Below are 14,369 nucleotides of genomic sequence, written 5' to 3'. Positions count from 1 at the left end.
AAGATAATTATTTATTATTTTTAGTAGTTACAACCTTTACTCAAAGAATATGTGAGTACAATTTGAGCTTAGGTATTCATGCAAATTTTTAAGAAAAATATCATTGAAAATCGATATCAAATACATTGGGTATTATAGAGAAATCTCAAAAAATGATAAATAAAAAGAAAAACCTTTTAATAGAAAGTAAACATATTCGCAATGACATAAAAAACATAGAAACTAAGAGTCTCCATCCACATAAGGAATGTACGAGATTTAGGGTTAAAATTATTGTTATCTTATTTCAACTTTGATGATGAATTTTATAATAACTTCATGAACGTAGACGGAAAATTAGAATCAAATTTTTCGATATCTGCCTTGGTAAAATACTTTGTTATTCAATTTTGGTTCTTTGAAAATCGAATTGTTTGTATTTTAAGAAGAAGTTTCAGGTGTTAAACTTTTCTATGTTGTCTCCCAGTCTTTCAATCCCTTATTTTTTTTTGGTAGGGAGCAAATTCATTCCAATTTTTATATAGTATAATATCGTAAATTGAAATAGCTTTGATTTTTTTTTTTTTTTTTCACTAAAAATATATAAATTAAAGTTAATTAAATTTTATATATCTAATATTACAATTTTTTTCTGTTATATGTTTATATAATTTATATTTTTGTATTTTAATAATATAGGGGAGAATTTGTAATTTCCTACCACCAACTGGAAATCGTGGGAACTTCTATTTGTCCACAAAATAAACTGAGTAATTTTTAACAGACAAACAATTTTGGATAGTTAAAAATGGATTGTTTAGTATTATTTGTAATTACATTTAATGAAAATAGTGGTGTTAAAATTTAAATCAGGTTATATTATAACCGACTCTCCCCTAAATATAATAAATATTGCAATTTTAAATCATGATATTAAACGTTGTAGCAAAAAAAAAAGTCATTTTTAATATAAATATTTAATTATAACAACTTGTTTACTTACAAAAAAATAATTATGCATTTTAAATTTATATTAAAAAATAGTTTAAATAAAAATAAAACGAATTTACACCTGAATTCGCTATGATAGGAATCAATTACCCAACCATCAAAAATAATTTCCTTCTTGGTACCGAACGTTTAAGGATGTATGAGCATGACAACAATGTTTGATTTAAAGGCTCAAAATTTGTTTGTAGGTAGTCTTTTACTCAAAGAATATGTGGTTAAAATTTCAGCTTAGGTATCCGTGCAAATTTTTAAGAACAAAGTCATTAAAAATCGATATAAAATACATTGGCTCTTATGGAGGAATCTCAAAAAACGACATATTTTGGAAGTTTTTGATAATTTTCATTTGGAATGAATGAAAACAAATTTAAAAAAAACTTTTTAATAGAAAGTAAACATATTAGCAATGAATTAGAAAAGAAAAAAACTAAGTGTCACCGTCCATATAAGGGATGTAAGAGCAGGTTAGATTAAGGGTTGAAATTATTTTTATCTTATTTTCAACTTTGATGATGAATTTTGTTATAACTTCATGAATGTAGACGAAAAATAAGAATAAAATTTTTCGATATGTGTCTTGGTTTTCGAAATATCGAAAGCTAAATAATTAAACAAAATTTTCAATTTTCGATATTTTGAAAATTAAGCCAGATATCGAAAAATTTTATTCTTACTTTTGGTCTTATATCGTCAAGTAATAATATAAATTTATCATCAAAATTGAAAATATCTATTTTTAAATTTGTGCCCCCACTACCATGCTCATACATCCTTAATTTAAATACAATTCACTATCGAACCCAAAAATCTTTCATCGCTTGTTTTTATTGAAACGATTCAATTTTATACTTATAATGTTTTTTTTTTTTTTTTGTTACAGTATGTGGTGATATTCACGGCCAATTTTATGACCTGATGAAATTATTCGAGGTGGGCGGACCACCTTCATCTACAAAGTACCTTTTTCTTGGTGATTATGTTGATAGAGGATATTTTAGTATAGAGGTAAGCTTTTATTACATTATTATTTTTTGTTTTATATTACCGAGTGTCCCACAATGACTGTATTCAAAATTTTAATTATTCATTCTATAATTAATTTAAAAATTCAAATTTTAAAGTTTTAAGTTTTCAATCACAATCTAGATCTGTGAAGATTAGTCTTCACAAGATTTAGTCTTCCAGGTTCAATCGCCATCAATATTTAAATTTCAAAGAACAATTCCAATGGTTAATTTTAACTAACTAGAGAATTGTGTGCGCGATTCTACCTGTATTCATGAAGACATCTTAAACTAAACTTTCTTTCCTAGAATATTAATTGGCTGCGCACTTGAAACAAATATGCTTATGATGAAAAATATTTTAATAATAAAAGAAAAATTTAATTTTGTGTTTGAGAAGAAAAAATTTATCATGAAAATTTTGTTATTGTACTTTTTTATTTCTGTCTAAAAAACATTTTCATTATTAATTTTACTTTTTGAAAAATAAATAATTCTTTCTTCTCTTTTCGTGATTTTAATATCATAAAAATATTAGTTTAATGTTTATTTTTAGTATTAATATGCATACAAAATGTATCAAAAATTTTCTTTTCACAATCAGGGCTTTCTAGAATTCGTGATCTAGGAAACAGAGTAAAAAGTAGTACTTTTCTGAAAGCGACTTTTTAAGGTTTAAAGCACAATCGTTTAATAAAAATAAAATCCTGTTTTTTGGTAAAGCTTTCAATACTTTTTTTTTGTAAAATTACCATTAAATTATTTTCTAAACATCAAAAATAAAAAAATGGAATTAATGCACTTTATACCAAATGTGGATTTTCGAAATTTTTTGAAGATACGTTAAATTTGACCAAAAATGTGTATGCTCCAAAGTTAGTGGTAAAGCAAAATTAAATTTTTGGGTTTTTATGACGTCATAAAGTTTAAAAAATTCAATTTTTTTGATACTTTGACCAAATTTTATCGTATTTGAATGAATTTTTTACTTAGACGCACTAATTTTGGGTCATATTTTTCGTTTTTTGTGATGCTTATTCGTTTATATTAGCCCTTCTACAAAATTTGGAAAACCCGGGACTGCATTTTCGAAATTTATTGCAAATATGTTAAATTTGACAAAATATTTGAAAAGTATGACCCAAACTTAATGGGATTGCATACTTGATTGATCAAAATTTGATAAAATTTGCGTGTGGTAGACCAAAATCAAAATTTTTGGATTTGGTGACGTCATAAAGTTTAATTTTTTTTTAGAAATTTTGGCCGAATTTTAACGTATTGAATGAATTTTTTTAATCCCACTCATCATTGGTCATTTTTTATTATTTTTATTATTAAGTTAATTAATTTAGGTATTTATTCGATTATATTAGCCCATATGAGAAATGTGGAAACCATGACACCATATGCCAAACCAAAATATATATGCCAAAAAAATTATTGAAATATACGAATAACGAAAACTCAATTTTTATATATTTCGAGATGAATAAAAATTCAAATTTCTGATATTACTACTAAACATACCTTCATCAATCCTCCACCAAAAACGAATCAAAAGTTTTCGCTTCATTATGGGCTCAGCGGTTTTTGGACACATTGTATACACTTAAATAATGAAAATTGCGAAAAGAATATAAGATATATTTTATTGAAAATTAATGTATTTATATTTATTTGTTATTTATATGTACATACGTAAATTTATCCTTTCAAAGATTTTAAAATATCTTCTTTTTTTTTTGAAAAGGATAACATTGTAAAGAGTACTTACTGATTATCTTTTTATAAAATTTATCTCGAATACATATGCACAATTCCCTCGAGGTTTGTTTCTACTTCCACTTCAATAATAGATTTTTCTCAGAAAATAGGTTATTGTTTAGAAATAGATTTAAAAAGTTCCGCATTAAGAGTATTATAAATATAGTCTCAACTTTGTAACGGCTACGAATATTGACTATAAATGCACGGTTAGAGCAGAGTATGACCTTAAAGTGAAAGGTTTAATTTTTGTCTTATACTGGACTAGCGGAAGTATCTGATAATATGGTATAGGGCAGATAGTCAAACAGTATCTGATAATATGGTATAGGCAGATACTCAAAAAGTATCTGATAATATGGTATAGGACAGATACTCAAAAAGTATTTGATAATATGGGATATGACAGATACTCAAAAAGTATCTAATAAAATGGTGTAGGACAGATACTCAAAAAGTATTTGATAATATGGGATATGACAGATACTCAAAAAGTATCTAATAATATGGTATAGGACAGATACTCAAAAAGTATTTGATAATATGGGATATGACAGATACTCAAAAAGTATCTAATAATATGGCATAGGACAGATACTCAAAAAGTATTTGATAATATGGGATATGACAGATACTCAAAAAGTATCTAATAATATGGCATAGGACAGATACTCAAAAAGTATTTGATAATATGGGATATGACAGATACTCAAAAAGTATCTAATAATATAGTATAGGACAGATACTCAAAAAGTATTTGATAATATGGGATATGACAGATACTCAAAAAGTATCTGATAATATGGTATAGGACAGATACTCAAAAATTTTCTCTACATAATATTGCCGTAAGATCTATAGCTATTGAAAATTTGAAATACTGTATTGTAAATAACGCCATAGCTATGGATCTTACAACTATATACCATACCAGCATTGTAATAAATGCCATACATTTCTTACCGTTTACATATTTTCCAAGTTTTGTAGATTGAACTTCCATTATAGACCGTGCATTGTTAAATGATTAATACATTCTTGAAACATTTGTTAGTGGCTTCCTTTTGGCAAATCTACCAAACTTTCTCTCTACGATCTTTTTCGAAAGTGCTGCGTTTTCAAATGAGCACAATAACGTTCTATTTTGAGCTATCGATCAGAATTTTTTTTTATTAAGAATATTTTTTAAAGTTTTTTTTTTTGCTCTTTCGAATTTCATTAACTTAGTTCTCTAATAAGTTGTTTAAAATTTATGAAAAAACTTTTAGATATTTATTTATGAAAATTAATTAAAAGTAAAAATAGAGTAGGTTCGAATGAAAATCCCCAAAGTAAATAATAGAAGGTGACTTTTTAGAAAATTATTTATTTTATACAACGAAACGGAAACTTTAAAAAAACAAACTTTCCTTTTGTGAAAATATCATTAAATAACAATTATTAATTATGCTTTTTTTGTTATTAATTAATCAACAATTCTACAAGCTTCTGTTGTGAGTGATTCCATTTATTATAAATTACACGGAGCTTCAAAATTGGATACACAGAAAACAGTAACTCAAAATTCCAAGATTCCGAGATTTCAACGGCTTGTTTCTCAACGCTAAAGTTTTTTTTCTACCAGTGAAAAAGGATATTTTGCATCATTAGTAAAGTATGAAATATTCACGTTCAAATTTCCGAAATAAAGCTTCCGTGTGCTCATTTTTTTTTTAAATTCCTTGTAGACATGTAACAAATAGTGTACCCGTACACCGCATACATTTCAACTCTGACAAACATTATTACTTTAATTAAAGCTTGGTCACAATTGAACGTAATAAACATTTCAATCTATTTGACTGTACCTATGTAGACCAGACCGTATTATTTCTGTCCATTGAATGCATTCATGGACGGCTAGAATACTATTGAGAGAAGTACCCTAACCCTTGATTGGAAGTGTTAAATTAACTGAAATTGTCGCACAATAGATTCTTTTAGCTTATCAGCTCCCAGTTCATAAAGATGATCTCACATTCATCAAGAAGAAAAGGGAAAGGATTTGAAAAAAAATCAAAATAGTTATGATTTCAATCTGAATCTTGACGCAGACTTAAGACTTTGACCATCGGTTTTAGTCATGCAATACTGCAAACACAAGGATCTTATCTGGAAGCTGGAATTAGAATTGTATGATCTATTGAACAATGAGGCAGGATTCTTTGGCAAAAATTCCAGACGTTACTTGCAATTTAATATTTCCCAATAAACTAGAAATTCCGCACAATTAAAGGCAGATTGATCTGACAGGTATTGTCTAGCGAAGAAACTCTAGAACTTGCCCTTTCATATCACAATATTCCTATAATCCCAAATCCCAGCAGAACAAAACGGAAAATATTTTTCATTTTTAAAATAAATTAAGAGGTTATTAAAGGGTTAAATTGCTTTACACTATTTCGATATGTCTCATTCTACGGTTCCACAAACTATACTATCCGACATAAAACGAATGAATATTGATATGCTGCTTTATGCGCTACGACCCTCATTCATTGTTTCACATAATGTAAATGTATGTTGGTCTATCTGTGTGTCTGTATGTCCGTCTGTTTTAATAGTATATATTGTTGATTCAATGGTTGGTTCAAGTATTGTTCATGGATATTCAGTATATTATTATAGCAATCGTACAATTTGGTATGTTTAATTGATCCAGCCATCAAGTTTCGAAAAATTATCTTTGAAGTTCAATTCTTAAAAATAGATTAGTTTTGGTTGTTACCGAGAAATGCACAACTTAATTCAAATCTTAGAGCTCAGAGAGACTCTTCCACTGATAGTCAGTGTCACTGATTACCGAAAGATGGCGAATACACGTTAATCTACTAAATCTAGCCATAAGTCTGCTGCATAGTTTGTGGATTGATTTAATCAATGCGCACGTACTCATTAAAAACGCTTATGCAAAACATCTACCACCTTTTTGACAGACAGAGGAGGAAATCACAGTTCAAATAAATCCAGTGTCAACGAAATATTAATTCGAATATTGGATTTTTTTAATCACACTCGAAAGAAGGTAAAATTGATAGGCAACTAGAAAACGGCACTAAAACTGAATAAATTCAATTACCAAAAATCAAAGCTCCCAATAATGATTTTCTATGAAATATTGCTGCAAATCTCGAAAATAAATAGGTTTTTTTCTCATTAAACATTCTATAACAAATAAACAATAAATACAACATCGAAATCTAGTTGGTTTGATCTGAAGTGCCTCACCAATTGGTTTATATTTCTCGTACTTTTACGAAGTAAACAACTTTTGTGTGTTTGTGTGTGTGAGTGTGTAATATGTATCCTAAATAAATACACTCCAAAGATAAATAATTCTGGTCGATGTATGGGCTGAGAGTTATGGTTTTAGTTACAAATATATACCTAGAAAAAATATACACTTTTTTATTATAGAAATTAAATTTCTAATTATTTACATTCTCTGGGTGGAAATGGCGATAAATACTTACATTTTGTATTACCTGTTGTAATGAAATTTATTTTTTCGCACTACCAATTTAATTTGGCCTGAGGAAATTATTAAATTTTTTTCTGTTATTAATTTCACCTCTTTTAAAAATTTAAGACGTGACAATATTGAGTAAAATACTAATTATTTTTAATTGAAGTCAGAATAATAAGAAAAAGGATTTAAGAGTGTTGTTCGTAGATTTATCGAAATTTTATATCTTGATTCCTGGGGTAGCTTGAATAATTTTTTTCAATAGTTTTTAAGACATAAACTAGGAGATACAAAAAACTGTGTTGTGAACATTTTGCAAATGCAAAGGAAAACTTACTTCGTTAATGTTTGGCGCTCATGAGGAATTTACCTATCTATTTAAATATTATAAATTCGAAAGTAACTTTATGTTATGCAATCACGCCTAAACTACTGAACCGATTCAATAACTTTTTTTTGCCGTGACCATGTGCTAACTAATAGGACATGTGCACGGACGAACAATATATGAATGCGTTGTAGCGTTGCCTTTATTGTACTAATATAACTACTATTTAGTTAGCAAACTTTTCTTCCTTACTAAGATATCGCTTGCTCTCTCACTCCCATAGTAATACGTGAAAATTGAGTACATTAAAATTGTACAGTTTGAATTACTGTCACAGTTTGTGCAAATGAAGAAGCTTTCATGACAATATGAAACGATCTTTCAGATAAGACAAACATTTAAAAATGTAAAATTTATCAAAGGTAAAATTAAACTTTTTTTTTTTCTTTTTTTAATAAATTCTTCAAAATTTGCGTGCAATTAAATATTAAAACAAACAATGTAAAATGGTAAATTGAAAATGGATTAGTTTCATCTACAAGTCAAGATAATTACCTACCTAGAGTATTGCAATGTAGGTATATTAAGGTCATATCATAATATTATTCATTTAACCCTGACACCTTAAGGTTCTTGGCTAGAATGTACACCTACTATATAATATCTACCTTTTGTATACCTATAAAATATTAGATATTTATATTTACAGGTTGTATTTTTTTAAATTATATATTGAAGCTCTCTGTTAGTGACGACCGCATTCGATCAATATAGTAATATAGATAAAATATTATATTTTCTAGTAATGCCCTCAGAAGGTTGTTTTTAATAACAAATATCTGGAGCTCATAGTTGAAACCAAAATACCGATTAGGAGACAGACAAAATGAGAGAGAGAATTTTTTTAGCATTTCTTGTCATTGGCTACATTTTCTTGTCTCAGACTATAACCTACTATTTCATACTAAATAGTTCATATTAATAAATAAATAAAAGTAAGTTTAAAAAATCAAAAAACACTAAGAAAAAAAAACAAGTCCAGTAGTCTACATAATGACTTTAAAAAGCAGATCCCATAAAAAATCTACACTAGCTCAAATTTTCTCAATAGTGGGTCCCGACTGCTAAGTCACAACTTCGACCACTTGACTGGACTTGTTTTTTTCGTGTCAGTCTCTAGTGACACTTACAAGATTAAGATAAATCGTCGCTAGAAACAATGTATACATACATAGATTGTCAAATCATACATAGACTGATATATTATTACCTTTAAAGCGTATACACAATACTTAGAAATAAAACCTGTGTATTAAAATCTATATAATACTGTAACAAAAACTATAAAACTCAACCATTAAATGGCAGGAAGGCGAAATCAAGGTTTTTCAATTTATATAAATGATTATCGAAATGAATTTACTTATTTTTCATTTTTTTTCCTATTTAAAAAGTTGTATCTAGGTAAAATACTTTTTTTTGTTGTTCGATCCTACCGAAAGGAAAAAAGAAAAGAAATGTTCGTCTAAACCCAAATCAATTGAGTATGGAATTGCTAAAATAAAAATTTTTAGAAAATCAGTAAATCGCATCCTGCTTTAATCCAAAGAAATCTTTTTTAATCATTTTCGCTCAGACTACCTTAGCTTACCCAGTTTTCCTAGTTGAAGATAGACAAAAGTTTATTTTTTCATTTGATTTATTTACAATAAATTTCATATATATATTTTTATTCTTAAATAATAAATAAGCCAAAACATTTTTGTTATTTTATTCCGTATCTTAAATTCAATTACATAAAATAAAAACAAAAATACAATTTTGTAAATAATAATACAAATGAAATAGAAAATTTTTATGACTTATGTGCTCTGTGTGTTATGACGAAATCAAATTGAAAGTGAATGATTCATTTTCTTATTCTTTCTCTCTCTTCAGTTCAGTCTTCATCTATTTTCAATTCATAATTGTTTTATACATCGAAACACTATGAAATGGTATACAGGGCAGACCATTTTAATCTATAATGACTAATACCTAGTTTAGTAGTAGTTAACCAATCAAAAATTAACTATAAAACTAAAAGTTTCAGAATTTGATTTCTGTTTTTTAACTTTATGACGTTATCAGAATCCAAAAAAATTAATTTTGCTCTATCACATCCAAATTTTATCCAATTTTGTTAACCCAAGTATGTAATCCTGTTAAATTTGGGTCATACTTTTCAAATTTGTCATCAAAATTAACCTAGCTTTAATAGGCTTTGAGAATGTTTGAACCTGGTCCCGGAATTAAGCAAATAAGTGATAGCTATCCAAAAACTGGCATCACAGCTAAAAAGAATGACTCAAAATTAGTGGGTTTCAAAAAAATTCCAATAAGATCGGATCAAATTTGCCAGTATTATCAAAAAAATTGGAATTTTTCAACTTAATGACGTCGTCAAAATCCAAAAAAATTAATTTTGCTTTATCACATACAATTTTTATCCAATTTTGATAAACCAAGTATGTAATCCTACTAAATTTGGGCCATACTTTTCAAATTTTAAATCAAAAATAACCTAGCTATAATAGGTTTCAAGAATCAGGTGCCCTGGTCCCGGCATTAAGCAAATAAGTGATAGCTAGCCAAAAACTGACATCACAGCGGAAAAAAATGACCGAAAATTAGCGGAATTCAAAAAAAATTCCAGTAATATCGGATCAAAAAATGGAATTTTCTAACTTGATGACGTCATCAGAATCCAAATAAATTAATTTTGCTCTATCACATCCAAAATTTATCAAATTTTGATAAACCAAGTATGTAATCCTACTAAATTTGGGCCATACTTTTTTTTGTAATCAAAATTAATTTAATATTAAAAGTCATTTCGGAGGGTGCGTTTCAATGACCTTACATTCCGAGATATGATTTTAATTTAGATCTTACTTTTTAAATTATTTTAACTCGAAAGTGATATTTGAAGAACAATTATTGAATGAGTGTCTAAATTAATTTACTTGGTATCATCAATTAACAATCCTGTATATTAAGAGATAAATAAAGTTCTGTTCAAACCAAAATGGTGGTTGAAGTTTCTCATCTGACAATGAATGTAGACATAATACAAATACAAATAAACAGAATACAGAGAATAAGAGATAGATGGATTATGTAGGTTGATGATGATTGTATGTAGACATTGTAAACGGAACAATCCAATATCCATCCAATACAGAGATAGAATTATTTCCATAGTTATAGTCAAGTTTGAGAGAGTGATTGGTTTGATTATATTATATTATATTACTTATATATGTTAGCAATGGTGAATGTATAAATATTTGTACACTGTGTTCACTGTGTAAATATTTGTTTCTATGGGAATACTCGGTGAGCAATTTTTTGTGGATATCGTTACGTCAGTTTTGGCGTGAACGCCATACTGATTTGTCAATTGAGGGAATATTAACATTATTAATAGTTATGGCGGACGAGTCAAGGCAGTATGGGTGTCAGGCCCATTATTGTTGACGATATCACTACACTTCTGGTGGATAGCTCAATTCAATATTGTAATATTACTTATTCTAAGATAGATAGGTGCTATAATATCTGTCTCTATATTATACCAGCATTTAAAGTGTTCCTTTTGATTTGAACAAAACAAAATAGTGAAACGTCACTTCTGATGAGGAAAAGTTGTTTACGTTCAAGACCGGAGCAACTCCCTATTCCAAAAGTTTCTAGTATTACTTTTTCAAGAATTTTTATTTAAAAAACTAAGCGCCTAGCGAAAAAAATCACAAGAGTACTTTTTTGCTTAAAACTGATCAAAAAATTCCAATAATTTTGTACTTTACGCACCTGTCCACCCCTTGTTTATCTGTCGATTTTTTTTCCATTAACAAACTTGTTAATCCTCAAATACTAAAACCCTTCTTTACTAAAACCCTTTCTAATACTAAAACCCTTCTTTACACCAAATTTTATTCAAATCGAACTTAAATTGTGACCGCTAGAAAGGATACGGACACATAAACGTATTGATACATATGTATATGCATATATGTATATATATATATGAATTTTAACGATGGTCATTTTTGGCATCAAAGGTACCTAAAAGACGAATTAAATGAGCTACATTTTTTAAATATTGCAACTTTTCGATATATTGGTCTAATTCCTCTTTTTCTCATGCTTTCTTCTTGATTCAGTAATAAAATATAGTGGATGATTATATCGTAAACATTATGTACTCATATTTAAATAAATATATTTTGATTGACATGCACAGATAATAGATTTATGGGTATGTGGTACACCGATTTATTACCACAGGTATATACTAAACTTATAAAGGGTGTTTTTTTAGAGGATCACATCTTTGCATTGGCAACTTTGAGTTGGTTTTGATTGTTAACCAACTTGATAGCAGACAGTTGTTTGTGTTGAGTCTGGTTTGTGATAGTCGCATGCCTGCAAATGCTTACGTCGAAATTTTGGAATATAATTTTTTTTTTTCGGATATATGTAAAGAAACTTATTTACGCCAATTAACCAGAAACGGTTAGGCATTTGGAATACAACATTTGACGAGCTGTTTGGGAAAAACGACCGAAATTTCTGCGAAATGTGTACGACAATTGGCCATCCAGAATGGCCATCTATATTTCAATTTAAATTTGTGAAGTTATAAAAAAAACACCCGTATATAATATATATATATATACGTATGTATAAATATGTATGAATGGAATGAGAAAAGTTAAATCAATAATAAAATAATATATATTTATGAAATAATTCAAATAATGTAATAGAAATTAAAATAATTTAATTTAACTTCATTTAATTTATTCATTTTTTTTTAAATATTTTTATTTTGTATTTTAAATTTTAAATTTATCAATTTACTTTATTATATTCTGCTTTTAGCTTATTTCGACTTTTGATTCAGTCAAAATAGACGAAAAAAAGGCAAAAAATTATTTGGAAAAAATTACAATACTGACTCTGAGGTTATAGATCGTTAGGGGGGCATGTAAATAACTTTTAAAAAAATTAAGAGAATTTTTCGTTCCGCTGTTTTTGAGAAAATCCAAAAAAATGGGGAAAAAAAATTTGGAATGCGTTTTTCTCGGAATCTATTGGTTTAAGGGAAAAGTTTTTCAAATAAAAAATGTAGAAGACATTATCAGCTACATTTTATGTCATTGGAGCAACGTCATACGAGTTAAATTACAAAAAGCAGGTGGCGTTAAAGTATCAAAAAAGGGTTTTTTACGATTTTCATTAAGAAAAAATGATGTTTTTGTAAAAGTGTAAATGAGAATGTTGTTTGACTCAAAATTAGCTTCAACTTTTATTTAAACAATTTTTATGAAAAACTTACCGTTTCCGAGCTATAGTAAAACAATGTATGTTTAAAATAAACCAAGAAAATAAAAAGGAAATCAAGTACTCCTTTTCAAAATTTTAAAAAACTTAACTTTCAGATTTTTTAGCAAGCTGTATTTCAAAAACGGTAAGTTTTACAAAAAAATTGTTTAAATAAAAGTTGAAGCTAATTTTGAGTCAAACAACTTTTTTATTGACACTTTTACAAAAAAATCATTTTTTCTTAATGAAAACCGTGGAAAACCCTTTTTTTGATACTTTAACGCCACCTACTTTTTGTAATTTAACTCGTATGACGTTGCTCCATAAAATGTAGCTGACAGTATCTTCTACATTTTTTATTTGAAAAACTTTTCCCTTAAATCAATAGATTCCAAGAAAAACGCATTCCAAATTTTTTTTCCCCATTTTTTTGGATTTTCTCATAAACAGCGGAACGAAAAATTCTCTTAATTTTTTTTAAGTTATTTACATGCCCCCCTAACGATCTATAACCTCAGAGTCACTATTGTAATTTTTTCCCGTCAAAATGCCAGATTTACTGTACCATTTTTTTCTGTATGTCTATGAAAGTTGACCTGAAATTTGAAAAATTGTTACAGAGTATTTAGAAAAAACAATTTAACTTTTTGTAATTTTGAAAATCCTAAAATTTTAATAACTCATGAAAGTAAAAGCACTCTTCCTTCAAAAAAACCTGTCATTCTATAAAAAAATGATATTATCGTGAACAAATTTATGACTACTGCTAAAGCTCTTAAAATTTGTTTTGTTTTTACTAGTTCCTATCCAATAAATTTAAAAACAGAGCCCACAACGTTATTTATAAAATTTGATAGAATCTTTAAAATAACTTTGTTTTTATATTTTGTTTTGTTAGAATATTTGGCGCTCGAAATATTTTACGCATGTGTAGAACGCGTGAAAAAATCTCTCATCGTGGGCTGACGGGTTAAACTGCCATGCCGATTCTTAGCAAACTTAGCTAACAACCTGCTAAATTCTACCACCTTTCAAATAAAAATCACAGATAGATGCAAATACAGGTAATCATGTTGTGATCAGTATACATTTCGACTACGATGTAGTCATTCTGCAATCGTAACTATTTATCAGAGAGACGCGATTTCAAAAAGAAAATTATATGCTAAAATCAATCGTTTTCAAAACCATTTCACCGTTTTAAATTCGACTAAATACAAATATTTTGTGTTATTAAAAATTTTTTAAATACAAATAAATTTACTACATTTTATAAAAATCATACAAAAAACACAATAATTGTAAAAATACAAAATAAAAAAATAATTTATTATAATTATTTTTTAATTGGTAAAAAACACGACATAAGTACAAAATATATAATTCCGTGCAACAGATGATATAC

At 27.6% G+C, this 14,369-nt stretch overlaps 1 protein-coding gene across 8 annotated transcripts in view; it reads left to right on the top strand.

Annotated features, from left to right (window-relative positions):
* LOC123299269 (serine/threonine-protein phosphatase 2B catalytic subunit 3-like) overlaps positions 1–14,369 on the top strand; it is a 242,977-nt gene that overhangs the window by 164,259 nt on the left and 64,349 nt on the right. For all 8 annotated transcript variants that reach the window (XM_044881614.1, XM_044881613.1, XM_044881612.1 and 5 more), the window contains exon 3: positions 1,871–1,995. In XM_044881614.1, the coding sequence (XP_044737549.1) occupies positions 1,871–1,995 (125 nt within the window). The remainder of the gene's footprint in view (positions 1–1,870; positions 1,996–14,369) is intronic.

Source organism: Chrysoperla carnea, chromosome 4 (genome assembly GCF_905475395.1).
Source record: "Chrysoperla carnea chromosome 4, inChrCarn1.1, whole genome shotgun sequence".
Classification (NCBI taxonomy): Eukaryota; Metazoa; Arthropoda; class Insecta; order Neuroptera; family Chrysopidae; genus Chrysoperla; species Chrysoperla carnea.
The sequence above is the reverse complement of the archived record's forward strand: the minus strand, read 5'-3'. Positions and strand labels throughout refer to the sequence as shown.